At 33.5% G+C, this 18,144-nt stretch overlaps 1 protein-coding gene across 1 annotated transcript; it reads left to right on the forward strand.

Moving 5' to 3' along the window:
* Nucleotides 1-408: 408 nt before the first annotated feature.
* On the forward strand, nt 409-10,803 carry LOC145593628 (ABC transporter B family member 19). The gene is made up of 10 exons (XM_081649918.1): nt 409-1,125; nt 1,515-1,569; nt 2,356-2,531; nt 3,250-3,450; nt 3,908-4,167; nt 4,264-4,580; nt 4,670-4,893; nt 5,011-5,830; nt 5,929-6,170; nt 9,143-10,803. Exons 1-10 carry the CDS (start codon nt 877-879, stop codon nt 10,349-10,351), a joined length of 3,753 nt encoding a protein of 1,250 aa, XP_081506044.1. The 5' UTR covers nt 409-876; the 3' UTR covers nt 10,352-10,803.
* Nucleotides 10,804-18,144: the final 7,341 nt, after the last annotated feature.

Genomic DNA, 18,144 nt, shown 5'->3' on the forward strand with positions numbered 1-18,144 from the left:
GGGTCTGTTCTGATTTGAGCTAAACTGAACTAAATTGAATAGAGCTAAAATGAATTGTGTATGAGAGTAGCAAATTAAGGGTTGAATTGAACTGAACTGATTGGAGCTGAAATGAACTGATTGAAGCTAAACTGAACTGAGCTGAATTGAAATTAAGCAGAAGAGAACAGGCCTCAGTTCAATCAAATCAAAATTATGGTACATTCGTATTGAAATACATCCATGAATTCATCCAAAGAAAAAAAGAATTTTAGAGTTGGAATTTTATTTTTTATTTAAAATTTTTTTTACAGGTAATGATTTCTCTTTCCAAGTACTAAGTGGCCCACAATATGGGCATGAAAGGCAAAAGTTTGTTGCTATAAAACGACCTCAAAATCCCTCTCTCTTCTTGAACTTTCAATTCACTTCTTCACTTCCCCCTTTGACCATCTCACTCACCTTCTTCCTTCTCTCTCCCTCACTTTCAGTCGGGCTTTCCAACCCAAACCCACCAACCCGACCCGACCCGAATCTCATAGCATCAAACAAATCACCCCATTTTCCCACATTGTGGGTAAATCGAGGGCACACACAAATTGAGAGACTAAATTTGACCAAACCAACAATTACCCTTTTTCATACTACTACTACTACTACCAAAACCAAAGTAGTGAGTTTATTTATTTATAAAATATAAACAATCTTTCTTACACAAATAAATGTGTGTAAAAGAAAGATTCCTCTTCATTTAGTTCTACTTCTACTTGTCCTTCATTCCAGATCTCATTAATGGCGCTTAACTAAGCGCAACGGTCACATACATACCATTCATAATCTCGTATATTTCTTATTGATCAAACCAAATAAATCAATAAGTGAAGTATTGTTTCATCAATGGCGCAGTCTACGGCCGATGGTAAAGCCGTGGCCGAGGCCGAGAAGAAGAAGGATCAAACACTACCATTCTATCAGTTGTTTACATTTGCTGATAAGTATGATTATCTTTTGATGGGTATTGGGAGTTTAGGTGCTGTTATTCATGGCTCTTCTATGCCTGTTTTTTTCTTACTCTTTGGTGAGATGGTTAATGGGTTTGGTAAAAATCAGCTTAATCTTCAAACTATGACCCATGAAGTCTCCAAGGTAAATTATTATTATTACTATTTTTTTTACATACACTCGGGTGTACCTCGAGCTGGTTCAACTTAATTTGCCAAACGTTTTCAATTTCACACTTGTCAAATAAGCAAGTAAATAGTCTTGTTATTAAGTTTATAATGGATAGTCTATGTTTTATGATTATTAGATTTATTAGATTTTTACATACACTCGGGTAGTCGGGTGTTGAACTGGTTCAACTTAATTAGCCAATCATTTTTTATTTTTACATTTGTAAAATGAGCAAATAAATAGCCGATCGACAGAGGTGTTTATAATGGATAGTCAGTCTATGTTTTTTAGACTTTATTAGATCTCAGATCTTTTTTAATTTTCTAGTTTTAATCTTCTTTGATTTCTTTGGATTTGTGCAGTATGCTTTGTATTTCGTCTACCTTGGCCTCATTGTATGCGCCTCGTCTTACGCAGGTGAGTTTGTTTATAATTATACTGTTCATTGCAAATTGCATTACAATTGATAAATGGTTAAAATCCCATTAATTTTATTTTATTTTTCTTAAATTTAAGTTACTACTAATCCTTCCTTTATCCGAAATTAGTTGTCATATTGTCCATCTACTAACTTATTAAATGATTTCATACTTCTTATGATTTTTATTGATAGGAAATCTTGTATAGTTAAGTCTCTTCTATCTTCTTATCACAATTCATTCCAAATGGGTATGAAAAGAAATCAAATTAGACTTCACTACTATTTTATAAAGGTGATGTTTTCAGACATCTTAAAACAGTATACGTGACAATTATTTTCGGACGCGAAAGTGAAGTGATGGAAGAGTGTAACTTGAATCAAAAAATTGAAATGAAAAAAGGGTTAAATTTTGGTACTATGACTTGACCAAATTCTTACTGTTGGGTATTCTTTAGTGATGCTAACTAAGCTTCATATCACAACCATTTGTTAGGTGTGAGCTTTGCACGTGGTTCGTGGACCGTCCTTTTGTCGTTTTTATCTTTTATCTGTCAATTTTTATTCATTTTTTGATATTTTTTGATTTAATTAATTAAATTTTTTTATTAAAATTATTATTATCCCCACAAGTCACAACATCCCCATCACTAATATTCATGTTTGTGATTCTTTCAATAATTAATTTTATCTATTATTGTGGGGTTACAAATTGGTTTTAGCAGATAAATAAAAGAATTTTTCTCAAATTTTGATTGTTTTTATTTGGATTTTAATAATTGTAGAAATTGCTTGTTGGATGTACTCTGGAGAAAGGCAAGCAGGAACACTGAGAAAGAAATATTTAGAGGCTGTTTTAAAGCAAGATGTGGGGTTCTTTGATACTGATGCTAGAACTGGTGATATTGTCTTCAGTGTTTCTACTGATACACTTCTAGTCCAAGATGCCATTAGCGAGAAGGTTCGTGCACATTCCTTATCACAACTTACCTGAACTTGTTAGAACTTATCGAAACTTATCTGAACTTGTTAGAACTTATCGAACATATATTAGTGTTTATATGAACCTATTAGAACTTATATTCCGCGAAACATGGTTTTTATGAAGGCGAAAAGTACAAAGTGAAAAATAAGGGGAAATAGTGAGGTCAACAATAGCGGAAACAACGTTATTAATCTGAATAGTACAAGTTTATTTGATATAATTCAACTTATTCAATATCAAGTGTAAAGCTAAGGCCCACCCTCCCATTCATGAGTGTCATGAAGCACGTTAGAAATCCTGCCTTATCAGGCTGCCCTGATATAACAACTTTAACATGCTTTCTTTTGTGTTTTTTTACTGTGTGTACTTCCCATTTCATTATACTGATTCTTCATTTCAGTTATAACGTCTTTGTCGAAAATTCCATGTTTCTAAATTTGATTAAAATGCTAAGTCATACGAGTTTATGCCAAGTTAGATATAGGAAAGTGTACATGAAATGGTCATGACAATCCAATATGTATATTTTCGGTATAGTGTGTCCATGTAACGTATCATTGTACTGGCATTCCACATCCAAGGTTGTAGGATCGATTTTACGTGTCCTTGGTGTATTTTACAATACCAAATTATTATAAGGAATGTAACATAATGCCCCTGAACAAAATTTGATGGGTGCATGAAATAATTACAGGTGGGAAATTTCATACATTATCTATCAACGTTTTTGGCGGGACTGGTGGTTGGGTTTGTATCAGCATGGAAGCTAGCATTGCTGAGTGTTGCAGTTATTCCAGGAATCGCATTTGCAGGAGGTCTTTACGCTTACACTCTTACTGGACTCACGTCTAAGAGTCGTCAATCATATGCCAATGCTGGTATTATTGCTGAACAGGTCAATCCCACACTTTTTTCCTTTTGCAATTATTCAAGGGCATAAAATAGACAAAAAAGGAAAGGGGAGGGGCTAAATAAGGAGATTTGTTAGTGAGACTTTAAGTGCCATGATTTTGAATATGATATGTTGGTATATTTTTGGCTTTAACTTGGCGTGCGTTTCGCGTTTTGTAGCTAGCTGGCTTTGTTTTTGAATCTTAATGATGACTCTTTTCCAATTCAAACACTTCTGTGAATTGCTGATGAAGCTGGACTGTAATTATCTCTTTGTTAAGTTGCTTGTCTTTATTGCAATGTGTCCTATTATAATAACAATAGCATGTAGAACTATTATATAAACACAATAATTATGAGCTTATGATTTACAAGAAAGTTGGGTTTGGGCTTGAATTTACTTTTCAGTTCATTTTAATAGCTTATATATATGTTGATTATTCCGGAAAATTTTTATATAGGCTATTGCACAAGTTCGAACTGTGTATTCATATGTTGGGGAGACAAAGGCACTTGATTCATATTCCGATGCCATTCAAAATACTCTTAAACTTGGCTACAAGGCTGGAATGGCAAAGGGTTTGGGTCTTGGATGTACGTATGGTATTGCTTGCATGTCATGGGCCCTTGTTTTCTGGTATGCTGGTGTTTTCATCAGGAATGGGCAGACTGATGGAGGAAAGGCTTTCACGGCCATTTTCTCCGCCATTGTTGGTGGCATGTAAGATCAAAAGACCTTTCAATCTCTACATAACTTTATTTTAAAGGAGGGGACGCAATAGCACTGGTTTTGACTTTTGCAACTTCATTGTAACAGGAGCTTAGGTCAGTCATTCTCAAACCTTGGGGCCTTTAGCAAAGGAAAAGCAGCAGGATACAAGTTGATGGAGATAATCAAACAAAAGCCGACCATTGTCCAAGATCAGGCCGATGGGAAGTGTTTGGAAGAAGTTAGTGGAAACATAGAGTTCAAAAATGTATCATTCAGCTATCCTTCTCGTCCTGATGTGATGATCTTTCGAGATTTTTCAATTTTCTTTCCTGCGGGAAAGACTGTTGCAGTGGTTGGTGGTAGTGGTTCAGGGAAGAGTACAGTTGTTTCTTTGATTGAGAGGTTCTATGATCCTAACAGCGGTAAGTTAGACAATTGGGTTCATTATGCATATTGGAAACAAGACGAATGAATGTTTTTGCTTATAGCAATGATGTTTGCATAATAACAGGTCAGGTATTGCTGGATAACAATGACATTAGGACACTGCAATTAACATGGTTGCGCGGTCAAATTGGTCTGGTGAACCAAGAGCCGGCGCTCTTTGCTACCACCATCCTTGAGAATATTCTCTATGGAAAACCTGATGCTACAATGGCCGAGGTTGAAGCTGCTACCAATTCTGCCAATGCTCATAGCTTCATCACCTTGCTTCCAAATGGATACAACACCCATGTAAGGTTCTTTTTTTTTTTTGTTGCACATTGGGATTTATCATTGTATTCCTGCTCTGCATTTGATCGAAACTTTATTAGAACCATTTGTTTATTCGTCGATTTAATGTGAATGCAGGTGGGTGAAAGGGGTGTTCAGCTTTCAGGCGGTCAGAAACAGAGAATAGCAATTGCTAGAGCAATGTTGAAGAACCCGAAAATTCTCCTCCTAGATGAAGCGACAAGTGCACTTGATGCTAGCTCTGAGAGCATAGTCCAAGAAGCACTTGACAGATTGATGGTGGGAAGAACAACAGTAGTTGTGGCCCATCGACTTTCCACCATCAGAAACGTCGACACAATTGCTGTAATTCAGCAAGGACAAGTTGTCGAGACAGGAACTCACGAGGAACTGATAGCTAAAGCAGGTGCCTATGCTTCATTGATCCGGTTCCAAGAAATGGTTGGAAATAGGGACTTGTCAAACCCCTCAACACGCCGTACTCGCTCATCAAGATTGAGCTGTTCTCTATCCACAAAATCCTTGAGCCTTCGTTCAGGAAGTTTGAGAAACTTAAGCTACTCATACAGCACAGGTCTTGATGGCCGGATAGAGATGGTTTCTAATGCCGAGTCAGAGAGGAAGAATCCTGCACCACGAAACTATTTCTTTAGGCTTCTTAAACTTAATGCCCCCGAATGGCCTTACTCAATCATGGGTGCTGTAGGATCAATATTGTCCGGTTTTATTGGTCCAACTTTTGCTATCGTGATGAGTAATATGATCGAGGTTTTCTACTACTCGAATTATGCTTCTATGGAGAAGAAGACTAAGGAATATGTCTTCATCTACATTGGGGCCGGACTTTATGCTGTCGTTGCATACTTAATCCAGCATTACTTCTTTAGCATCATGGGTGAAAACCTCACAACTAGAGTTCGTAGGATGATGCTTGCAGGTAGTTTATTAGTCTTTCTTTCTCTTATATTTTACTCCTAACTAAATTTAATCACTTTAACATATGAAATAAATGTGTTATGCTTTGATTTTGTGCAGCAATCTTGAGGAATGAAGTCGGATGGTTCGATGAGGAAGAGCATAACTCTAGCCTCCTAGCAGCTCGCTTAGCAACTGATGCAGCCGATGTGAAATCCGCAATTGCTGAGAGGATTTCGGTTATTTTGCAAAACATGACCTCACTTCTCACATCGTTCATAGTTGCTTTCATTGTGGAATGGAGGGTTTCCCTTCTCATATTGGGAACATTCCCACTTCTAGTCCTTGCTAACTTTGCTCAGGTAAACTCTCTTCACCTTAATTAATATGCAAAACTTACCCCTTTTTTTAAAATCACATATGTTTGTTTTAGCTGTTGTGTATTTCTCATCATGTAAATACTTCATGTTAGGACTAGTACTTGTCAAAAAAGTATTTCAGATAGCATTGAAAGCTCTCTAGTACAAATTTACCATTTTGCCCTTACTAAATGAATGTCTAGTTATCTAAGGCCATTTTAACAAGAGAAACAATGTATGGAGTATATATTTACCGATTCGCGCTTATTACTATAATCTCTAAAGGGGGCCGTCACTTTGTTCGTACCTTCTTGGCTTAGGTTTCCGCGCTTATTACCATTATAGTGCTTACTAGGGAGTTACTACCTATCTAAGGAAATTAGAGTCGTTTTAGGCAAATATTAGTGCCTAACTGTTACGCAAATAGCCGAACCCGTTTTATCTCTGTGATAATGATAGGACTAAGGAACAGTAGTTTGTAATTTGTATACAACTGTAAAAATTTACTAAAGACATAGGTAATGGGGGTATATGGAAAAAATGTCAAAGACCAAAGTATTAAATTTGTAAGTTGAGAGTGTCAGCCACCCCTGCAATTCTGGGTTGTCATGTATTGGAATCTTATGTTTTCATTACTTGCAAAATAGTAAACGACAAATACTCCCTCTTTCTACGCATCTGCCTTGCACGTGCTTTCATCCCCCTTACATTTCTCTCAACCTTTGGAAATCTACACTAACCCCCTTTTAATAATGCATCTTGGACCGCAGTCTTCATATAATTTACTTGTATAATGCTAAATTATGATCACTTTTTGAACCCACCAAAGCTTATATTATAATATTAATGTCACATACTTTGTATAGTAGTATAATTTTTTTATCAACAAGTACTTAGATCAGCTAATTTTGATTATTCTAGCTTTTAAGTGATTTCGGGTTTAGCTTCGGCTTCACGCTTAGTCGTAGTTTGAATTCGGGTGTATGGTACTATGCAAAATGATTCTGCACATGGATAACCATATTTGACATGGATATGTGTCAAGTGTCCAACATGACTATTTTGTGAAACTTTTTCGTGACTTTGCTCTAAATGGAAATGTTAAAATGTCTTGTTCATGTCCAAATGGTGAAGTTCCGACTAGGGTATTTGAGGTAAAATGACGAGCGGGACAGCAGGTGACATAAGTTCCAACTACTGTTCAGTTATCTATCTCTAGGGTGTAGTCTCTCACTTATGTTTCCTTTACTATACTTTTCGCCAAAAGATCTCAGTGAGCGAATATTTTCACTTCTTGTAATAATGTTCACTTTTTTCTCCCCTAAATTTTTACTACTACAGTATACAATGCCTTTTAACAACCTGCCAATTTCTTGGCGTTAGATATGACAGAGAAATAGAGTGAAAACAATGTGAGAATTTCAAGAGATTCTTAGTCAGACCCGTGATCACATGCTATATTGTGAATTTCATGCTAACAATCATTCATCATTTGATTTTTCATTAGTCGTACAGGATCCAAACACCCAATTATCCAATATCGATCGTGCTAAATCATTATGTCTATACAGATTAAAGTCTAAATTGGGTCATTTCAAGTTAAGTTAGTTTTTAGTCAGATTAGTTTTTAACACCTCTGTACCTATGTTATCAAACGAACCTGAACCGACTAACCCGTATTACATTGCTTCAATAATGTGGCCTACGTTTTTACCTTTTCCCCTAGTAATATCAACCAAAAGGTGAAATAATATTCATATACTGTTTTTCACCACTTTTAACTGTTTAGGGTATTTCAAGTAAAAATTCTCTCTTGGAGTCCTACTTCTTTCCTTGTCCTAGAGTTCTGCATAAACTAACGTTTTGTGTATCAGACCTAGATTGATCGCAATCTTTCCATATTTTATGGTTTTTTTTATTAAATTATGAAAATTGAAACTTCCAACATTTAGTCAAATATATCAGTCCACGTGTCAGTCATTCAGGGCTGCTGTAGTTGTGGTCTTCTTGCTTCTTTTAATTAAGTTAGTTTCTGTATCTGACCCACCATGTTTGCAGAATTCAGTAACATGCAAAGCAACATTATTATATGATTTTAATAAGAGTGAGGAAATAGTATTAAAAACAGCCGTTAAAAATTTTGAACTCCTTGTTTAAGTTATAATTGTACCTTGATTCTATTTCTTTTATTGCATAGACCCACTAATTCTTACTTGTAGCCCTGTGGAGGGATCAATGATCATTTCTCACCGTGGTCTAATCCCGACCCAAAACAACCCGACCCGATCCATAGCATGATACAATGCAAAATGACCCGTTAGATATGACTCAAATTTGACTGATAATCCGAATTGACACTACACTTTGATATCTTTGGATATGTAGGGGATTTTCATGGGTCGTCTTTTGTTTTGAAGTAGGAAAAAATATCCGGGATTGAACTAGTGTCCAATCCCGGACCTGTAAAAATTATGAACTATGAACTACGATATATATGCTTAAGACCACTTGGTTGTAGTGATCAGTCTAGAAAGTAATCTAATGAGTGTTATTGTCAATTTTGCTTCCATGTGATTAGTTTTGTTAAGATACTGCCTTTTTCCGACATTTAGCGTAATAATCCTGAACTGTTAATTGATGTTACATGACTAAGTAGGGCTTTGATCTTTTTGAAGGAAAGTGACTGAAATTATGTTAGCATTAGCAGTTAGTCTTTGTATTTTTCCTTTGATTACTTGCTAATTTGGTGAATAATTAAAAACAATTTATATCAAAAGAAGCTTGGTGGCAAGATTAATTCTATGCAATGGACTTGTACTCTTGTGGTTCGAATATTATCAGACTGTTCAATAGTTTCTCCTAGCGCCTTTTATTGTGAAAAAAATTGTTCGCGATGATTTAGGTTGTGTTATGTAACTAATGTAAGCATTACATTGTGGAGATTTCTAATGTGCTTGCAATTGTGCTATCTGCAGCAACTATCTCTGAAAGGGTTCGCGGGAGACACAGCCAAAGCACATGCAAAAACGAGCATGATTGCAGGTGAAGGTGTGAGCAACATTAGAACTGTAGCTGCATTCAATGCTCAGGAGAAGATCCTATCCCTTTTCTGCCACGAGCTTCGAGTGCCACAAAAACGTAGCTTCCGTCGTAGTCAAACTTCTGGTGGTCTCTTTGGTATTTCTCAGCTAGCTTTGTATGGTTCGGAAGCCCTCATTCTCTGGTATGGTGCTCATCTCGTAAGCAAAGGTCTTTCGACTTTCTCTAAAGTCATCAAGGTGTTTGTAGTCCTGGTCATCACAGCCAACTCAGTTGCTGAAACTGTGAGCCTTGCTCCTGAGATCATAAGGGGTGGTGAGGCTGTGGGGTCTGTTTTCTCAATCTTAGACCGATGCACGAGGATTGACCCAGACGATTCAGAAGCTGAACCTGTTGAATCCATACGTGGGGAAATTGAATTCCGTCATGTTGATTTTGCATACCCTACTCGCCCTGATATCCTTGTGTTTAAGGATTTCAACCTTAGGATTCGAGCAGGCCAAAGCCAAGCCTTAGTCGGAGCAAGTGGGTCTGGGAAGAGCTCGGTCATTGCATTGATTGAGAGGTTCTATGACCCATGTGGAGGAAAAGTTATGATCGATGGCAAGGACATCCGAAGATTGAACCTCAAATCGCTTAGACTTAAGATTGGTTTAGTGCAACAAGAACCAGCCCTTTTTGCTGCTAGCATATTTGATAATATCGTGTATGGGAAAGAAGGGGCGACAGAGGCAGAAGTCATAGAAGCTGCTCGAGCAGCTAATGTGCACGGTTTTGTCAGTGCATTACCCGAGGGCTACAAAACAACAGTTGGAGAACGAGGAGTTCAGCTTTCTGGAGGTCAGAAGCAGAGGATTGCTATCGCTAGGGCAGTGCTCAAGGACCCTGCCATCCTTCTCTTAGATGAGGCTACTAGTGCCCTAGACGCAGAGTCAGAGTGTGTGCTCCAAGAGGCCCTTGAGAGATTAATGAGAGGCCGAACCTCTGTGCTTGTTGCACATCGTTTGTCCACAATAAGGGGAGTTAGTAGTATAGGAGTGGTCCAAGATGGGCGCATTGTAGAACAAGGTAGCCACTCCGAGTTAATAAGTAGGCCTGAGGGGGCTTACTCTCGCCTTTCACAACTCCAACTCCATCATGTGTGAGTGAGCAAGCAAGCACGGTCCAATCATAGCCGTAGGGGTGATATTGTGTAGCATTCGAGTTGCTACGATTAGTAAAATTTGTGTTATCTGCGACGTTAACAACGTGTCGGTTTTAGCTAATTCTTTTTTAATGATGGTGGTGGGTGATGGTGATTGCTGTAGATATGGGGCATAGTAAGGCTATTTCTAGGTTTTTCTTTCTTTTTTCTTATTTAATCCAAAATTTGATTTCTGTTGGAAAAGAAATCATTGTATTATGAATGGAGGGTTCTGAAAAAAAAAAAACAAAGGACTGTTTGCATGTGAGCTGAGTTTGGTTAGAGTTTTCTTGTAGGCTTTTTCACTTACTTACTGGAAAAAGATCTGCTGAAGACCTTTCCAGCATAACTAAAATTGCTCCCTTTTTTCTATTTTTTTATGTTTGGTAACATGAAATGCATATTTTGGAGCTATTTTGCTTCTCTTTCTCTGACCAACTCCATGTGTTTTGCTTCTGTATGATATTTCTATATTAAATATATTGCACTTTGGGTAGATTTAACTAGAGGTGTCAAACCCGACCCGATCCGAAACCAATCTGAAAAATATCCGATTCAAATTTTGACTCGCATGAAGTCGTGAGCACAATAATTTAATATGACTCAACACCTGACCTGATCCGACCTTACGGAACCTGATCCAAACATCTGTATTGAAACCTCTAACTTGAACTTTGACATTTTAGTCGATGTATAGGCATTAAATACATTTCCTTGAATTATTATATCGATTTTTAAATTCACGACATGATTACATACTATTGATTAATTTTCTTATACTGTTTATAGTAACCTTTAGGTCTAAAGTATACATTATTTTCTAATGTTGAAAATAAAAAGGCAGACATCAACAACTAGACACTGTTTGGGTGCATAATAATCTAAAAAGCTAACTTTATATTGAAATAAATTATTGAGTTACAACATAAAAAGATTGATTTAGAATATGCTACTTTCATGATGATTGAGATTGTGGTATATGCTTAAAAGAGAAAAACATGTTATATGTCCTTTAAAAGATGGCGCATGTCTAAAGATAGAGCTTTAACAATCTTTTTAATGAGGAAAGGAAGATGATTAATGTCTGGCCTGATATTATACTATCATATAACTATGTAGGATACTATGAGATGCTCTTGTACTATAGCATTATGGGCATTTATTCATAAGATTTTATGTATGGAAATTATGCATAATGATCTTTATTTTGGTGGGTGGAGGGCCCAAATGAGTTGCAAAACATAGAACTTTTTAGAACAATGATTTATTTTTAGTGATTTTAAGTATGGTGGAAAATTATTGGAGTGTGCCACTTGACACCTTTTAGATTCATGAATGTGTTTGAGAATGTAACATGAAAAACAGCATGAATTTCATTCATATATATGTAGTGTAATAATTTTAGACCTAGCGAGGTCATTTGAATTGAATTCTGTTGAGATTTAGTTTGATTTATGTTGTAGTTGATTCAATTTCATCGTGGTTATATTTACATACTCTGTATATTGGAATCACCCATTATATGACATGGTTGACTGTGTTTGGCACGATAAAATGGTTCGATTGAAATATGTTTGACTTGACCTGAAAAAAATTAAAGAAATGCACATACTAGGGAAGAAAGTTTCCTTATAATTTTTGTTAAGGGAAAATCTATACATCTTGTAAGTCTCTACTAGACAGCCAATGTCATAGTTAATAACCGTGATCTTCTCATAGACGACCACTACTTGATTCAGCATGACTTATGTATGGGCCAATTCTCATAGATGACCACAACTTGATTCAATATGACTCATATTTGAGCTGATTTGGCTACCTAAATAATCAGCATATATTCCAATTGACATCTTAAAGTAACTATTATTCTATGCTTTGGTTAATTAGTTTATAAAATTCTAAATTAAATGTGGCATGTTAATTTAACCTTCAAATTATAAGGAACCAATGTTGTTTGTGTCCATGGCTATTTCACTATGCATGGTTGATTAGCAATCAAAAGCTTGTTTTTATCAACTTATTTAGAAGCTTTAAATTTGTTGTTGTCAGATTTATACATGATATATTCAAACCAAATTAAATTATTTATCAAAATAATATATCATATCAAATCAAACCATTTTTAAAGGTGTTTAGAATAGACCATATTTGAATAGTTTATTACAGGCAAAGAGAACAAGTCCTAATTTAGGACAAAGGAAATAACCGACAATTTCTCATCACAAGCTTACAATTTATAGTTTCGTATAGGTTGTCACCTGCCAAATGAATAGAATGGTGTAATGTAGAATCTAACCACAAGGTAAATGTTGTACATAGATTCTGACCACATTGTAATGAAAATGGGCAATGCTCTCACATGGTACAACACACAAAAATCATAGATGATCCAAGAGGATACCTTGTTTTCCCCTCAGTTAGTATGTACCAGATTTTTCAGGGCCGTCTACTATTGTTGACTACAAGCAATGACAGGTCTATTTGTAAGACAATAGACTTGGCCCATTCAATTTATGTACTACAATTATTTCACTATATTTAGAGCTGGCAAAAAGCCGTGAATTCTTGAAGGGTGATAATTAAAATATAGAATCAAATCCCGTCTATATTATTTGTTTTTATGCCTCTCCTTTCATTGAAAAAAAAAATACTAATATGTACCAATGAAGGGTGTTTAATTTGTGGTCCGATTTGATACGATTTATGACGTGATCTAAACTAAAACGTTCATGCCACAACAAACCTCACCGCGTAAATAAGTAATTTGGTGAGTTTGGTTTGAGATTTACTGCCTGCTCATATTTACTTAATTTCAGTTCACCATGAATATGTTTTATACTCTATCACTCCCCCTCACATGAAAGGCCCTTTGGGCTTGAAATGTGGATGCAACACAGGCCCACTCATACCTAGTGCGAATTAATTCCACTTTGAAGGAGGGGTGGATGAGATTCGAACCCGTGACCTTTGTGTCACGCTGGCTCTTGATACCATGTTAGAGGACCAACTTAACCAAAAGCTTAAGCTAATGGTTGAGGCCCAGGAATATGTTTTATACTCTATCACTAAATAATGTTCCCCTCATAAAAAGTACTAAATAATGTTTTAAAATAATTCAAGTATGTAACTTAGCAAATTGTATTTCATAAAAAAAAAATTAAAAAAAAATCTTTTATAAAAAAATAAAAATAAATAATCAACATAAAGAAATGTATGTACTATGCACCTGTTCTCTTTAGCTTAATTTCACTTCAGCTCCAATAAGTTCAATTCAGCTCTTAATTTCCTTCTCTCATAAACAGTTCAGTTAAGCTCCAATCAGTTCAGTTCAGTACAGTAAATCATAACAGGCCCTATATACTAACAATATGGCAATAGCGCTATGAAGTATTAGTAAGACTTTAGCTAGTGGAAATAATTTGTAGTATCAAATTCTCTTGGTGGCTCTATAGGAGTGGGGGTTCTCTTACCCTCCCTCCTCAAGGCACCAAAATTTGCCCCATTTTGAGCCTTTATTCCTTTATTTAAAGATTGTCCTATTGTACTAAATTAGCATGGTCCTCAAACTCTCTTCTACAATTTTAATTACCTATTACACATACATGATGATGGTCCTCAAATTCTCTCTACGATATTAATTACCAATTACCCAATTATTACATTTCTTAACAGAGTAAAAGTTGATGATGGGACAACCTATTACACACACATGGAATAAATTATTAAAAAAAATGTCTCATTTTCATTTCAGCATGTTCTTTGTAATATTTTAGTGATGATATTCTTCTTCCCAAATGTTCTTTAAAATTTACTTATGGAAAAGCTCTTGAATTATGTGTTCATCAACTAAAAACCCTAATAGGCTTGAGCCCAACATGAACATTTTATCTGAACCCAAACACAAATTCAGATAATTATTGATTTTGGACTAGACCGACAAATTTTGGACCTGCAGCACTTCATCTTCCAAACTCTGAGAAAAATTAGAGTTTAAATAGTTCGAGCCCATGAAATGCCAGTAGATAGTAGTGTGTTACACAAATGGGCTGTTTGCAATCCGCCAATCCATATAACTTTCAATTAGATTGTACCTCGAGAAAAAATGACAAGATACTTTTAAAAAAAGTTCGTTTTTTTAGTCGACACGATTGATCTATGAAAACAGTCATGTATGATCTTGTTATATAGTGTCTATATCATTTTGCATGGTTAACATATATTGTTACTAATTTTTTATCGGCTTATTTTTTCTTTATTTTTTTTTTGTCAAAAATAATTATAAATGTTTTTTCTTATTTTTAAAATTTATTTTTTAATTTCTATCATATTTTTATAGTTAATTTATGAATTATTTTAATTTCGGTAACAATGGAAATTAAAATTCGTAAGTTAATTAGAAAAATTATAAAAACAATTCAAAAATTATTTCAAAATTAATATATGAATTTTAAAAATTCGATAGATGATTTACAATTAATTTCGACATTAAAAGTGAATCAAAATCCGCCACTAAAGAATTAGTATAATGGTAGTCATTTTAAGGATGACTACGTAGAATCATTATCAATGTTAAAGGGTCTTAACATATAATTTTGACTATCAATGTCTTCAACTCCTATAAGTATATATTAACATGATTTATGAAAGTTAATATAATAATACTACGCATTAAGACGAAATTAACGATGTCTCTCATCTCATAACTATATTTTCTTCAACATGGTCGATATTGATCTTCAAGTTTCTTCTATTTACACAGTCGACATTTATGTAAATATAGAAATTAATTGAAATAACATTAACATGCAATGCTTTTGTTTTTCAAAAAAAAAAAAAAAAAAAAAAAATAAACATGCAATGCTTTTATTATAGCATATGTCTTAAACAGAAATGAAAATGCACTCTTGACCCATTGTGTTGATACTGTTGACCTTCAACCAAACAATCATGGCCCATGAATCCATGATCAAGGTGCTTTCAAGTCGATTTTTGTAAATGATTTGATTTGAAACCGACTCAAATCCAAATATTTACTGAACGAACCTAATATTCTTGAATTTATTGCAATGTCTTAGTTTACTATGGAAAACTAGTAAAAGAATAAAATAAATAAAAAGTTCCAACAAATAGTATAAAGATAGAAAAAAGCTATAAACCTAATATATATATATATATATATATATATATATATATATATATATATATATATATATATATATATATATATATATATATATATATATATATATGTATATAGGGGAGTTTTTTCCCGAGTTTTTAGAGAGCCATTTAGGATTTAATTTTCTTAGAGCGCCACGTAGGATTATAAATTTTTGTTGTAGCCAATCAAATAATAGATTATTAATTTCTTTTTTAATTAAATAATTCAAATGCCACTTAAGCAAAATTAGCGAATGAAATTTTTAAGTTTAAACTAATTAAATATTATATATTATCTTTTGAAATTAGAAATTTTATCCAAATATATAACAGATCGATTTTAGCACATTAATACAAAAAAAAATTATTTTAAAAAAAAAATCAAACAAACCGTGCATCGCACGGGCTTCATCTAGTTTCACTTTAAAGTAATCCAAATTCATTTACAAGTAATAACGTAATACTAAAACAGACATCAGGAATAACATGTGTCACATTCTAGTGTTGTTTCCCCTTCTCTTTTTAACTTCTTCTTTTTTTTTTTTTTTTTTTTTTTTTTTTTTGGAAAATTTGATTATATGATAATATAATTCCAAATATTTTATGTTATCTTTAATGACATTTTTTTTTTGTTAATATTTGATTTTGATTCTATAATAGTAGCATTCCAAATATTTTGTATTGTCTTAATGACAAATATATTCTTTTATTTTACTTGGTGTTCATAATTTTTCTACACACAATTACCCAAATAATTATTCCAAATCCTCTTTAATTGTCTTTCAAATGGAGTATTACTAAATTTTGTCAAAAAATTAATAATAAATTGATTCATATAATAGATGTTAAAGAAATTACTTTAAAATCACGCCTTTTTTTTCAATTTTAATATGACTATATATTCAAATTAATTGTCTTCAAAAAATACATTCAAATTAATTATAATTTTGAATTTGAAATTTTACTACTACGTATATATTATTACAAATTAAGGACTTTCATAGTATAGAATATTTATAAAATAAATGTTGTGTTTGACAATTATATCATATATCTAATTCTAGGTATAGGTAAAATATCAATTAATTTTAGTCTATTGTTTGATTAATTTTTTTTTTATGTTTATTAGAAATTCATTTATAATTAAGTATTTATTAATATGGCTACTAGAGCAAACCAAGCCCCACCAGAAAAAATTCTCGGGTTTAGGCAGCCCAAAAATTCCATTTTTGTTTAATTTTTGGCTTGCCTATTAATATAGATTATGACATCATAATTTCTATATTTGATGTGTATCTTTTATCAAATTTTATTTCCTAAATATTCTTACAAAAATTAGACTTACCGTGCATGGCACGGGCCTTAAACTAGTTTCACTTAAAAGTAATCCAAATTCATTTACAAGTAATAACAAAATAAGCAACCCTATTTGTTTGTACGAGTAACCCTTATATACTTTTGTTTTAACTATTAAAATAATAATTCTACTTATTTAAGAGAGTAACCCCATTTTTTTCATTTAAGTAACTCACATATGTCAAGGTAACTTCATTTGTTCATTATTGTAACCCTTTTGATTATAATTAATTACCTTATATGTGAAAGAGCCCCATCATGTAGCTAGTCACATACAATAATATGTGTAAACATATTATGCCATATTAGAATTTATTTTTATTGTCTATTTTATTAGGACTGACCAACCATTATTTAAACTTTGTTTTCTACAATGATAATAAGATGAACAAAATAAAGCCGTTTGTGGTGGCGGTAATATATTTATCAATCAATGGCCAAATATATGTTTTGGAGACATAGATTAATGTTAGGGTTGGTAGCTTTGTTTTGATTCTCCGGGTGTTAGGCATACCACCCTTGATTAGATGGAGAAATTAATGACAATGTTGGGAGGAACACATGACTTGTAAAAATAAAACCAGTATCAATGCAAAGCTTGTAAACCCCTTTATTTTCTGCTTCATTTTTCTTTAATCAACATAGTAAGTTTGAAGCTTTTAGGAGACAATGACACACGTCATGTGGTGACAAGTGGGCCAAATCAAAGTATTGTACCATGAAAAATATGAAATTTGACAATCCAAGAATCAACCCTCACTTAGACATGCATGCACCGGATTAGGAGGGGAAAAAAAAATCAAAATATTCGACATTAGAGAGATGGAGATTCAAAGATTTTGTAAGTCGGTAATAAATTAATTATATATTTTATATACATCAAAATTAACCTGACATCAGTGTAATATATCTCTATTATATAAGTGAATAAGTCCATTATATAAGCATAACTTAGGTTACATTTTTTAGAAAAGAGTTAGTGTATTTCCCAGGCGATGCACCAGGTTTTACTTTGAAAATCAACAAATATTATTTGACCTATAAAATATAAACTATATAATTAAAATTAAAGTGAACAATAATAACTTTGAATCTAAGTAAGTGTTCTCAAATTGAGGTTTAATACAAAGTACTTAGTATATTTACTTGAATATGAGATATAATTAAACGATAGCAAAGATGGTTAGAATATTAGTTTATTTTTAACTTAGTATAGATTTAGTTCATTTTGTGAAACGC

The sequence above is a fragment of the Chenopodium album genome, chromosome 19 (assembly GCF_948465745.1).
Source record: "Chenopodium album chromosome 19, dcCheAlbu1.1, whole genome shotgun sequence".
Lineage (NCBI taxonomy): Eukaryota > Viridiplantae > Streptophyta > Magnoliopsida > Caryophyllales > Amaranthaceae > Chenopodium > Chenopodium album.